The sequence below is a fragment of the Papio anubis genome, chromosome 3, assembly GCF_008728515.1.
Source record: "Papio anubis isolate 15944 chromosome 3, Panubis1.0, whole genome shotgun sequence".
Taxonomy (NCBI): domain Eukaryota; kingdom Metazoa; phylum Chordata; class Mammalia; order Primates; family Cercopithecidae; genus Papio; species Papio anubis.
The window spans coordinates 132,986,355-133,000,457 of NC_044978.1; the positions used below are offsets into that span (position 1 = coordinate 132,986,355).

The following is a 14,103-nucleotide window of genomic DNA, read 5'->3' on the forward strand; positions in this document are numbered from 1 at the left end:
ACCCCTGTAATCCCAGCATTTTTGGAGGCCGAGACAGGTGGATCACGAGGTCAGGAGTTTGAGACCAGCTTGACCAATATGGTGAAACCCCATCTCTACTAAAAACACAAAAATTAGCCAGGCATGGTGGCACACACCTGTAATCCCAGCTACTTGGGAGGCTGAGGCAGAAGAATCGCTTGAACCCAGGAGGTGGAGGATGCAGCAAGCCGAGATCGCACCACTGCACTCTAGCCTGGGTGACAGAGCAAGATTCCATCTCAAAAAACAAAAAAGTAATTAATTTTTCTAATTGCATTCTAAATGCAATTTATAGAATGGCTTAAATAAATTGTATTGCTCTAAAGATCAGAACTTTATGCTGTCGCTAAAAATGATGATGTAGAATTACATGTAAAAGTATGAGACATGTCATGATAAACAATAGTAAGTTTTTCAATAAAGGTTATAAAGTGGTATTACTTTATTATCCCATCTTTAATCATGTGAGCATGCAGAGAAAACAAAATGAAAGCACATAAACTGACACGTGGGGATTAAGTCTGGTTTATAAAGTGACGTGTGAACAGGGATTAAGTCTGGTTAGTAGAATAATGGATGGTTTTTATTTTTATCTTTATACTGTGGGGGATTTTGTCTGAAAACATTTTTTTTGGCCATGAGCATATGTTACTTTTGTAATAAAAATAAATTTATACATATTTTGAAAAGAAATTTTAAGTAGCAAGCCAATTATCACAGTTACAAGTGGCAGTAGGATTGCCAGCAGAGAACTACAGGCAATGAAATAGGTGTTACATAAGGCTGGTGCAGATTTAGGCAGAGAAAGGCCAAACTTTCCAAGCACCCATTCTTTAATATTCCAAAAATATATTTATAGAGAATATCAATAACAAATATAATTACGCTAACAATTAAGTGAAAATTTTGCATTTTATAAACAGAAAACAGGTTATAAATATATGAATATGTGAGACTAGGGCTCGGGCTTAATTTTTTTAAATTTCAACTATTTATACTTTTCAATCCAAATTACCAGTTTCTAAAAGTAACTTTTGTGTTGCAAACGAAATATAGCTGTTTAATAGTGATTAGCAGGTAAAACGACAGCAACATTATAATATCTCATTATACATCATGTTTGTGTCTACAAATTTAGCTGATCTCATCTAATATTTACTGGTGTATTAAACTCTAACTTATTGTGATGTTTTTCTGCAAGACTTGAAGACCAACAGCAGTTTTAAAACTTTTTTGGTGCTGCCACTAAGAAAAAATGTAACATCTTGGATAGAAGAATAAGTAGAAGGGCTTATCATTCAAAATATTAAACTGATTTATCTTTGAAAGTTTCAGGAATACCCTCAAAATTACTTTTTATATTATTGGTTAGTACTGAAACACTTGTTTCAAGGAATAGAATTAATTTACATATCTATAGACAAAAGGCACAGGACGCAGAGATATGAAGCAGAATTTGATCAAAATGATGTACTCATCAGTAGCAATAGCAAGTTTATTAGAGATTAAAGACATGGATATTATCAAATTGTACAAACTAAGTGTGCACAATGAGTTTAATGCAAAGTGCCAAGAATACTAACAGACAAACAAAAAACCCAGCACCAAAAGCCAAGGCTTTGGTCTGTTCATCAATATCACTTAACAATCAGATTTTTAAATACACTCTAAACAATGGCAAATAAAAACTGTTATGTGTCTTGTGAAAGAGCTGTGCACACTTTACATTATTTCACATCCCTCCTTGCCTCCTTTTCTCACCCACCCTGCCTGGTATCCCTGCTGTCAAAATACACCAACATCCTCATCATTGCCTTGTTTTCTTTCGGTTTCTTTAGAATCTGCTCTAAGGCACTGTGCACCTAATGATGTAGGAGACAATTCTAATACATTAGGAAAATATATTTTCTTAAGATTAGGTGAGAGATTTTACACTTATTTAATATTTAAATATTTAAGGGTAACACTGGGTATGCATGAGATTCATTATATTAGAAATACCTAAATATTTCTTATTCGCTATTTCAAAGACACATAACAGTTTGCTCGACAGATGCTTTGCTTGGCAGTCTGGAATTCCCCAGATAAGCTGCAAGGAGAAGCCATGGGATGAAGAAATATTTAATGTGTTCCATGGGAAGAAGAAAAAAATCCATGTTTCCTCCTGACTCCTATTTAACTGTTCTAGAATTCCCGGCATATCCCATGACTCTGATACCCCATCAGGAATTAAGATCCGAGTCCAGGGTTCAAAAGTGATGGCAGAAGCCAGGAACTCTGAGCAGGTGGCTGGTTGACCCAGCTATAAGGCAGAAGCCAAAGAGAAAAATCCAGCATTCCCAAGGCAGGAGAAAGGTTCAAGCCTGGTGGCAGCAGACTGGTCTGGAAGAGGGGTAGAGTCAAGGCAATCTGAGGAGGTCAGAAGGTGTCTATACAAACACTAAGTTGAAGAAGTTGGCTTGTGTTGGGAAATTTTATTGGGCAAGAACATTTTCTATTCCATTAAATATTAACAAGCATACTCAATACCGTGAGAAGCTTGTTTTAAGTGAGAACTATGACAACTGAGATAAGAGGAATTCATGTCTTCTATCTCATGTTTCTAAAGAGCCCCTGGTTCATTAAGTAGTACGATGGGCAGAACCCATAAAACCTGATCTTTCCCTTAATGCAGTTTTAAATGTATTTAATTAAATGCACACGGATTCCAACACTACTCAGTCAATTGCTTACTATGTACGAGAACTTTCTCTTACAGTTTCACTAAAATTTCAAAGCAAACTCTGTGGGTCCTGTTTTACAGAATATTTAACAGGAAAATAAACAATGCAGGTCAAATCTACCTGCATTAGTAGAATAAGGACTACTAATTGGCAGAATGAGAGCTAGACTAACTTCCTTTTATATGTCATGCTCTCCAAACCACTGAAAATCCAATACTCACTGTAATAACTATCACAACTTATGGAAAGCAATTCCTGCTAATTCCCAAGAACAATAAAGTATTCAGGAGGATGTTTATTTGTCTTAGAAACTGGAATATTGAGGATTTCCTTAGAAAAATCATATACAACATATATAGCTCACAGTCCAAGGTTTAATGAATTTTTAAAAGAAAATATTTATGTAGTGACTCTGTGAGGTGATGCCTAGGTGTCTCCTCCATGCCAGAAATATTCATTATCCACCCCATCCCACTGAAAGTGCTGCCCGCTTATGGCTCATGGCCAAGTCCCTCTTCTGAGACTACACCATGTCCCTGGCACGGATCACCTCCAGTGATTGATGGAAATGGGGTAAAGAGACTAAACCCTTTGATTCAATTAGGGATTAATCTGAAAGGTCATCCCATCTTCTAAGCTCCCTGGGACTGAATGAATCCTGTGTTACAACTTTATGGCAGTTCAACTTATGCCTAATCCTACCTTCGTCTGTTCCTTATAGGTATAAGGAAAGAATGGTTCCAAAAAGTACTACCCAATGAAACTTCTGCTTGAAAACTTAGTCTCAGAGTTATATCTTGGATAACCCAACCTATTAAATGAAGTGGTGAAATAATAGTGAAAATGAGGAGACAAAGTAATACTGAGAGGAAAATTAGAGTTTTAAGTGTGATTATGATGGATAAAAGAGACTAAAAATAAATAAAATAAGTATTCAACAAGGAAAAATAAAACCTGAGACCCTAATAGGAAAATGGCAAAAGATACAAACAGGTATATGAGGAAAAAGACACCTGGCCCTTAAATACAAGTAAAAATGTTTAGTTTCATTTATAAGAAAACACAGGTGCTATATTGGTATTAGTAATGAGCAATCTGAAAATAAAACTGAGAACACAATTACATCTGGAATAGCATCTAAAAGAAAAAAATACTTAAGAATAGATTTAACAAAATAATTGCAAAACTTCTACCCTGAAAACCATAAAACATTATTGAAACAAATTAAAGACCTAAGTAAATGGAAAAATATTTCATGCTCACATATTGGGAGATTTAATTTTGCTAAAATGGCAGTAAAGTACTCTCCAAATTGATCTACAGATTCAACAGAACATCCTATCAAAATACTGGCTAACTTTTTTGTAGAAATTTACAAACTGATCCTAAAATTTGTATAGAAATACAATGAAACCAGACTAGCCAAAAGAAGAACAAACTTGGAGCATTGAAACTTCATGATTTCAAAACTCATTAAAAAGCTACAGAGTTATCAAAATACTATGGTACTGACATAAGAATAGATATACAGATCAATGGAATAGAACTATGAGTTCAGAAATAAGCCCCAATAATTGTGGTCAGCTTATTTTTGACAAGGGTGCTGAGATAATTCAATGGGGAAAAACAATCTTCAACAAATGATGCTGGGACAACTGGACAGCCACATGCAGAGGAATGAAGTTGGACTCCTTTATACCATTCACAAAAGTTAACTCCAAAATAACTCCATAGACCTAAACATAACAGTCAGAACTATAAAACTCTTAGAAGAAAAGATGAATAAATCTTCATGACCTTGGTTAGCCAAAACATTCTCAGGTACAACACAAAAAGCATAAGTGACAAAAGAAAAAACAGATACATTGGACTCCATCAAAAATAAAAACCTCTGTGCTTGAAAGGACATGATCAAGAAAATGAAAAGGCAACTTATAGAATAGGAGAAAATATTTACAAATCCTATACCTGATAAGGAATTTATATGCAAAGTTTATAAACAACTCTAATAACTCAATAATAAAGACAAATAAATCAACTTAAAAATAGGCAGATCTGAATAAACATTTCTCCAAAAATATACAAGTGGCCAATAAGCACATGAAAATATTCAATGTCTTTAGTAATCAGGGAAATGCAAGTCAAAACCAAAATGAAATAGTGTTTCATTCCCACAGGAATGGAATCAAAAAGATATTAACAAGGTTTGACAAGGATGTAGAGAAATTGGTTCGCCCATACATTGCTGATGGAAATGTATATGGCCATGTGTCTTTCTCTTCATATATTTTTGTCTTTTGCCATTTTCCTATTAGGTCCTCAGGTTTTATTTTTCTTTGAATATTTTATTTTAGTCTCTTTCTGCATGATAAGCACATCCCATTGCTCATGGGAATATATGAGGGAACAAATGCATGAGGGAATGTAAAATGGTGCAGCCACTTCAGTAAACATTTTGGTAGTTCCTCAAAATTTTAAACAGTTACCATGAGACCCAACAATTCTACTCCTGGTTATATACCCAAGAGAAATGAACACATAATTCCATACATGGACACGTACACAAATGTCCATAGCAGCATCATTTGAAATAGCCAGAAACTAGAAGTAACACAAATACCCATCAACTAATGAACTGATAAACACATCAACTGGTATATCTCTACACTGAAATATTATTCTGCCATAAAAGGAATGATGTACTGACACATGCTACAAAATGGATGAGCCTTGAAGACATTTTGCTAAGTGAAAGAGTCCAGTCAGAAAAGAACACACATTGTATGATTCCATTTATATGAAATGTCCAGAATAGGCAACTCTCTAGACACAGAAAGTAGAGGAGTGGTTGCCTAGAGCGAGGTTGTTGTGGGGAGCGATTAGGAAGAAATGGGAAGTGAGTGCTAACAGCACAGCATTTCTTTTGGGGATGATAAAATATTCTAAAAGTGACTGTGGTGACGGTTCCAGAATTCTGTACTTATTCGAAACCAACAAATTATATACTTCACATGGCAAATTGTATGGTATATAAACGGTATCTCAATAAAACTCTTAAAACTTAAAAAATCCACACTGGGATATCACATCTGACCTATTAGACTGGCAAGACTTCAAAATTTTCACAAAATCCTCTTGGCAAGACTGAAAAACAGAGACTCTTGCATGCTGCTAATAGACATGTAACACTGACTCATCCTCTATGGAGGGGAATTGGGACTATCTAATGATATGGTGGCATTTGTTCTTTGACCCAGAAATCTCACATCTAGGAATTAATCTTGGTGATACATATGCACAAGTTTATTTGATGTGGGATCATATCTAACAATAAAAGACTGGAAACAAATGACGATCAGAAAAGTACCATTGACTAAAATTTACTTTGTCCAAGCAATGAAGTAATACACAAGCACAAAAAAAGAGTAAAAAAATAAACTGTTGGAATGATCTCTAAGATTTGCAGATAAAAAGCAAAGTGAAGAACAGTGTAAGGAAGACACAGAAATAAGAATGAACACATATAGACATCACATAATATACATAATGTAACTACATATACACATTTATTTTTACAAAAAGAAACATTGAAGGATAAGCTGGAAACTAATAAAAATGTTTTCCAAAGACAGCAAGAGGTTGAACAGTGTAGAAAGAATGATAAAAGGGAAACTTCTGAGTAAACCTCTTTCTCTTTGCATAATTTTCACTTTTTTTTTTTTGATATTGAGTCTCGCCCCGTCTCCCAGTCTGCAGTACAGTGGCGCGGTATCAGCTTACTGCAACCTCCACTTCCCAGGTTCAAGTGATTCTCATGCCTCAGCCTCTCAAGAAGCTGTGATTACAGGCACCTGCCACCACTCCTGGCTAATTTTTGTATTTTTAGTAGAGATGGGGTTTCACCATGTTGGTCAGGCTGATCTCAAACTCCTGACCTCAAGTGATCCACCCACCTTGGCCTCCCAAAGTGGTGGGATTACAGGCTTGAACCACTGTGCCCGGCCAATTTTCATGTTTAAGCCATGCAAATGTTATAAAAATTTAAACAAAATTACATTGAAAAGGAAAAAAAGCTCTGCATTCTAAAAATTGGAAACAAGTGAACTCAATTATATGCCAAATGGAGAAGACAACCACCCTTTACTTTGAATGCATACTCTTAGCCAGATATAGGGACAATACAGACTGCCAGATGTCTTAAACATTACTCAGTGGCTTCCCTGATGTTGTGACACTTTATATCTATACATAAAATACACATTTTATGTATGTTGTGGAGAAAAGCAAATAAATATTCTCATTTTTTAGGAAGCAAGATTTTTCACTGTCAGAGTATGGAGTTACAAATATGAAATCAAAGTAGTTAAGAAAGAATATTATAATGTTAAAATTAAACTCAAAATATCAATATAAATCCATTATTTCTTCCATTCAGTCATTCCATCATTCACGTATTCATTTCTTTCTTTATTTCCTTGCTCTAGAAGTCATTAAGACCTAGATGCAAATAACTTAGCACCCAGATCTTGGCTTCTAAATATAATTCTTCTATAAAAGAAACCATGGGCCGGGCGCGGTGGCTCAAGCCTGTAATCCCAGCACTTTGGGAGGCCGAGACGGGCGGATCACGAGGTCAGGAGATCGAGACCATCCTGGCTAACCCGGTGAAACCCCGTCTCTACTAAAAACTACAAAAAAACTAGCCGGGCGAGGTGGCGGGCGCCTGTAGTCCCAGCTACTCGGGAGGCTGAGGCAGGAGAATGGCGTGAACCCGGGAGGCGGGGCTTGCAGTGAGCTGAGATCTGGCCACTGCACTCCAGCCTGGGTGACAGAGCAAGACTCCGTCTCAAAAAAAAAAAAAAAAAAAAAAAAAAAGAAACCAAAGCCCCTTGGAGAAATGGTTAATTCCATCCTGAGACATCATCTTTAGCTAGAAAGGTAGGAAATACTATTACAGGGTTTTGTCAGAAGGACACAGTTGCCAGCCTAAAGGGACTCCTACAACTGCCAAATTTGGGATAATATGAGCACAGGAAAACTTAATATTGTTCATTCCCCACTGACAAGGGAAAGCTCTTCTTTATAGAAGAATATCACTAAAAGAAAAAGAAAAGTAGAGTTTAAAAATCAACATTCTACAACCCAAAGAGAAAAGAGAAAAAACTGAATCAGGCTAGGATGATCAACAGACAATCAAACGGATAGTGAATTGGGAGGAATATGCATTTGCATGATGCCCAAGTAGTCACCTAATGAATTACTTGCTAACTGCAAAGGGAATGTCACAGCCCTACAATAGAGAGATTTGAAAGTGGTGACTTTAACTAACAAAGCAAACTAAGCATCAATAAGTGTGAGACAACTTAACATTACATGGCTTCTAATGGGATGCAACATTAAGGATACAATATTGCTGATAAAGTATTCTGCCCAAAAAACTTAATCTGAATATAACTAAGATTTTATATCTGACTTATAGATTATAGTAGATTCAGAGGATAGAAAAACAACTTAACCACACCACAAGAAAATAATCAAATTCACACTGTACAATATTCCACAGGATGATGTCTGGTTTCTTAAAAACTCAATGTGGTTGCATCAGGAAAAACAGCTAATGTATGCTGCGCTTAACACCTAGGTGTTGCAGCAAACCACCACGGCACATGTCTACCTATGTAACAAACCTGCACATCCTGCACATGTATCCAGAAACTTAACATTAAATTAAAATTTTTTCAAAAGTCAATGTGGTAGAAAAAAAAGTTGTGGTTAAACACAAAACAACCACGTGGGCACCCCTGCACGTGGGTGTGCACACATGGAAGGACTGTTCTTTATTAAGACATACTAAAGAGACCTAACAACTAAGAAGAATGGATGAACCATTGGATCCTCTTCTGAGAAAAATAAATTGTGACAAATTGGGATACTTAAATGGACTCTCCAAATGATATGATGGAATTGTCAATTTTCTTAGGCATAATAAACATATTATGGTTATATAGCAAAAAGTCCTCATTTTTAAGGATGCATGATTAAGTATTTAACAGTGAAATAGCTGAGGTCTGCAACTTAGTTTCAAATGGTTCAACAAAAAATACATATTTACATATATATACAGAGATAAAGCACATTTATTTCATCTAGTTAATTAGAAAATGTAAATCTAAGTTATGCTCCTTCAAATTGTATGACTGAAATTTTTCATATTATGAAAACAGGGGAAAAGCTTGAAAAAACCAGTTAAGTTCTAGTAAATTGATAAATATGAAAACAGGAGTTAATGAAATAGAAAAATGTTAAGGCAAATTTATTCAATAAAGTTAAAAATGGATTATTTGAGAATAATAACAGACAAAAAGCTTGGCTACTCTGGCCAAGATAAATAGTGAGAAGGCAAAATTAACATTAGAAAAGAGAAAGAAGATGTAACAGACAAGAAAATTTAAAAATGTAAACGAATTATTGTATAACCTTATACCACATACATTTCAAAAGCTACATGAAGGTCGGCCTGTAATCCCAGCACTTTGGGAGGTGGAGGTGGGAGGATCACTTGAGGTCAGGAGGTCGAGACCAGCCTGGCTAACATGGTGAAACCCCGTCTCTACTAAAAAACCCAAAATTAGCTGGGTATGCTGGCAGAGGCCTATAATCCCAGCTACTCAAGAGACTGAGGCAGGAGAATTGCATGAACCCAGGAGGCAGAGGTTGCAGTGACCCAAGATTTCACCACTGCACTCCAACCTGGGTGACAGAGCCAGACTCTGTCTCAAAAAAAAAAAAAAAAAAAAAAAAAAGCTACATGGCTACATTAAATGACTGGTCTTTTAGGTAAATGACTGATCTGTTAGGTAAATGGAATTTGTCAAGAATACTAAAACTAGCTAAGCATTAGTTTAAAAACCTGAGTTGGCCAGGCACAGTGGCTCATGCCTGTAATCCCAGAACTTAGGGAGGTTGCCGCAAGTAGACTGCTTGAGCCCAGGAGTTCGAGACCAGCCTAGGCGACATGGTGAAACCCTGCCACTACAAAAAATATAAAAACTAATCGGGCATGGTGGTATGTGCCTGTAGTCCCAGCTACTCAGGAGGCTGAAGTGAGAGGATTGCTTGAGCCCAGAGGGTGGAGGTTGCAGTAAGCTAAGATCGTACCACTGCACTCTAGCCTGGGTAACAGAGCGAGACTCTGTCTCAAAAAGAACCAAACAGGTTAAATTGGTATATTTTATTTTATGTATATGTTATAACAATAGAAAAACTGTAAAACCATACTAATTAGAACCTATTATAAACACTCATTACTAATTAATATTCTGACTCACTAACTGGAGCAGATTACCAGAAATTCCAGATCAAGTCCAATTTCTAAGTTAGTAATGAGGTATGGATCTGTGTTTAATGCTTACTAAATAAGCATTCTATTTACAAATTCATTTTTATCTGTTCTAGAATCTAGGTTTCAGAATTATTCAACGGTTTTCTACTTACACGTTTCTCACATGTAAGTCACCAAACAAAGGTTTAGTGGGCAGAACAAATATAAGAACAAATATAGACTTTTTACTATCACAGAGCTTCTGAATAAGACAAAAATTAGTAGATCCTGCATCTGAGATATTTATTCACAACACCCTAATATATCCTGTGAAATGCCATTATTTAAAAGTTAACATCTTTAGAATTACAATCAGGATAGTTATTAAGGTAGAACTTCTACCCAAATTAGGCTGTGAATGACCTGGAACCCTGTAGTCCCTAGAATCTAAACTAGAATCTATATTTAGACAGTCATTCTGAGGACTGTAATATTACTAGTTCTGGGCAGCTGAATAAGCCTGTATATTAATGAAGTGGAGAAGTAGATATGTTATAAAAAAAAAAGTTGCTGAATTTCTGAGAGTTTTTAGAGTGTGAATGTTCTCTCTCTCCCTTCTCATAACTAGGAGGAATGTATTTGATCAGAGGTGATTAACAGGAGAGTTAAAAGCAAAGTCCCTGGATTGCAGGATCATGTTTCACATATCAAAAATTAAAGAGCTTTATGGAATAAGAAGGAGAATAAAATATGAAGCTTTACAAATGTTCCTGTGGCTAGCAACAAAGAATCTACTAACACAGACTAGTTTATTTCCAGTAAATGAAGCTGAGGTTATATTTTTGTGATACTGGCATAGTCTGTTCAAAATTTTCCATCTATTGGCAATAATTTGAACTTTATTACTATTTAAAAAATTATTCACTATGTCATACTCCTTCTCTTTCTGCTAATCAACATTTCTGATTACAGATTTTTTAAATGCCCCTTTTAGTTGAAATATAACTTATTTCCAGATTTTAAAATAAGGTTACTTGATTTATAGCAAATCATAGTTTTATAAAAAGGGCATAGCTGCTTTCTTCAAATTGGGATGAAAAACAGGGCTAACATGCCCAAGAACAAGATACAACTTCTCCAACATAAGCTGGCTGAATTTTCAGACTGAAATATGCTTCTACATCCCAGTAATTTCAGACAGTAGTAAACACAAAGGGGGACATGATGATATTAACAGCAAAACTCCACTAACTTACTGAAAGCAATTTGGCCCAAATACAGTGGCGAGATTGTGAACATTCATGCGATTCTGCACATGATGCTTGGCTACTTTTGTCAAGAACTGGCAAAGGTACTTGAGGAGGCAGTAGTGGGTGTCTGGCAGCTCTTTTATTAAGTCTCTTAAGCTACTCTCCTGAACATCCTTTCTGCCATCTGGAAAAAAAAAAAAGAACAAAAATGTTCTCAGGTATATTTCACAGTAACAACAACAAAAGCACGTAGGTGTAACACATTCTAACATTTTATTCACAAAAAAACTCTTGAGAGACTGAGATAGGCCTTGCGTATTTGACTTTATGTTAAAGAATTACTAACTTAAGCAAGAAATATAAAAAACCACAAGGTTTATTCAGTGCACAAAACAGGTTTGTGTTTCAATCTGATGTTTTCATCCCCAAATTAAGACAATGGTTAGGTTTTTGATCCACAGTGGAATCTTCCATTTGATTTTTGTCTTCAAGTTTGTCAAAACCAGAATTCTCTTGAATAAAATATGGTATGAGAGACCTTCAAGGGATACCATGGGGGATGCTAAACTTAGTGATCAGAATACTGTACACAGAGAAAACTGAAGTAAACTTTTAAACAGCTTTTTAATCTTGACAAAGATTATCTCCTTGACCAATCTCTAGTCAGACTTCTCTGAGCTTTTTTTCAACTAAGCCCTGTTCTGGGCATATCCTCAAGAGTCCACTTTTAGTAAGAATACTGCTAAGTCATTTCAGCCAAAATCCCCACCCTTCGTATCTGATAGCCCTCCATATCTGACCAAATTACTCATTTCCTACCATCCTCCAAATGATGTCTGATCACCTTAGCCTGCCTTCAGCAAGAAACTTGTTAGGTCTGTTTAGCCATAATCTCTCCTGACCCTTGAGGTTTTTCCTCTTAGTAATTTTCCACCCACTGACTACTGCCTATCCCAACCCTGCTATATGGTCATGTAATTACCACTTTCCCTTGTATTCCAAGTTGAGACCAATCTCTCTGCCCCACTGCAAAACCCCAAATGCAGTAGTCCCTCTAGCTATCGTAATAGTCCTGAATAAAGATTGTCTTACTGTTCTTTAACAAGTTTCAGAATGAATAATGTCTTTTTTTTTTTTTTTTTAAAGGAGTCTCGCTCTTGTCACCCAGGCTGGAGGGCCGTGGTGCGATCTCAGCTCACTGCAACCTCTGCCTCCTGGGTTCAAGCGATTCTCTTGTCTCAGCCTCCTGAGTAGCTGGGATTGATTACAGGTGTGCACCACCATGCTCGGCTAATGTTTGTATTTTTAGTAGAGACAGCATTTCACCACGTTGGCCGGGCTGGGGCCTCCCAAAGTGCTGGGATTACAGATGTGACCCACTGCACCTGGCCAGAATAACTTTTTCTTTAACAACATCTAACATGTCATATGGTTCAGAATTTGATATATGTTTCTCATACAAAAGACTAATAACCCAGCATACACCCCAAAATGTCTAATGATATATCAAAATTCACAGGCATACATATGAAAAGTTTCTCTCAAGTCTCAAAGATTTGTTTTGCCAATACTTAAATACAGTAAAATTGCTAAGTTTTGTGACTTTATGTAATGCTTTCTCTCAGAAGAAAATAAAAATATTTTACAACAAATACAGTAGTTTAGAGGAATGACTATAATCCATTACTTTAACAGACATTTAAGAGAATAAAAATGTAATTCAGTTATAATTAATACACAGTTGTATTGCTTACATAATTCAGCTTTAGCCAGTTAAGTGAAGAAGAAACAGAAAAATGAAGGAAATGAGATACAAAATCAGACAATTCATCAGTGTTACAAAGCACCTGGATAACATAATGCTACACACAGGAAGTGAAAACATATAGTGAATCAGACACACTGACATTGATAAGCTTCAGAGCACAAGATCAGAATGAAGGCTCGAGTCATTTCTGGGGTGAGGAACCTGGTTCTGCTACCTACTATCTATGTGACCTACGTTGTATTGTTTATAATGACTATTTTCCACTGCACTATGACCTTAAATAGCAGAGATACACAAGATGTTAAAATAATTAAGGTGGAGGGATTAAGAACTAATTGGAGATACCCATTTCTCATGCCTTTATATTATAAAAACAAACAAATAATGAACCAAGAGAAAATGTTCTGTCTTCTTTTTTATAGTGACTAATTCAAAGTGAGTCTATGGATGTTTTCATGGGTATTTGCTCTCTGTTTAAAATTGTGGTCTGATTGTCAGAATTTAAAGATACAAGCAACAGCATTACAACAGCCTTGACAATCAGCCTCTGGCTTTCTGGCTCTGAAATGAAACCTCAAACCATAAGGCAGGCAATGTGTAAAGACACCAGGTCAAATAAAACGAAGATTCAAAATAGTTATGAATTTATGACAAGAACATCTTTGAAAAAGCAGCAGCATTTTCATCATTTTCCAACTTTTGAAATACGATAAACAATTTTTCCAGGAAATAAAATTGCCAAATAATGGGAAGGGAGACAGATGTATTTAGAGTTTCACGTTTAGCAAAATAACACAAAATTGTTTATGGCAGCTGGGCGCGGTGGTTCACGCCTGTAATCCCAGCACTTTGAGAGGCTGAGGTGGGCAGATCACAAGGTCAGGAGGTGGAGGTCCTGGGGCTGGGGCTACGTGGTGGTGGGTAGGGAAGAGTAGCAGGAGATGAAATGGGGAGACAACACAAGAGCAAAAGGACAGATCATTACCGTCTGATTAAATTTGACTAAAAGCTATGGTCTTT

At 36.1% G+C, this 14,103-nt stretch overlaps 1 protein-coding gene across 10 annotated transcripts in view; it reads right to left on the bottom strand.

The window, feature by feature from the left end:
* The window catches only part of FAM13A (family with sequence similarity 13 member A), a 388,692-nt gene that overhangs the window by 259,858 nt on the left and 114,731 nt on the right, over positions 1-14,103 (bottom strand). For 9 of the 10 annotated variants that reach the window (XM_021939093.2, XM_021939091.2, XM_021939090.2 and 6 more), the window contains one exon: positions 11,322-11,499. The exons of the other annotated variant lie outside the window; for it this stretch is intronic. In XM_021939093.2, the coding sequence (XP_021794785.2) occupies positions 11,322-11,499 (178 nt within the window). The remainder of the gene's footprint in view (positions 1-11,321; positions 11,500-14,103) is intronic. 10 annotated transcript variants of the gene reach the window in all.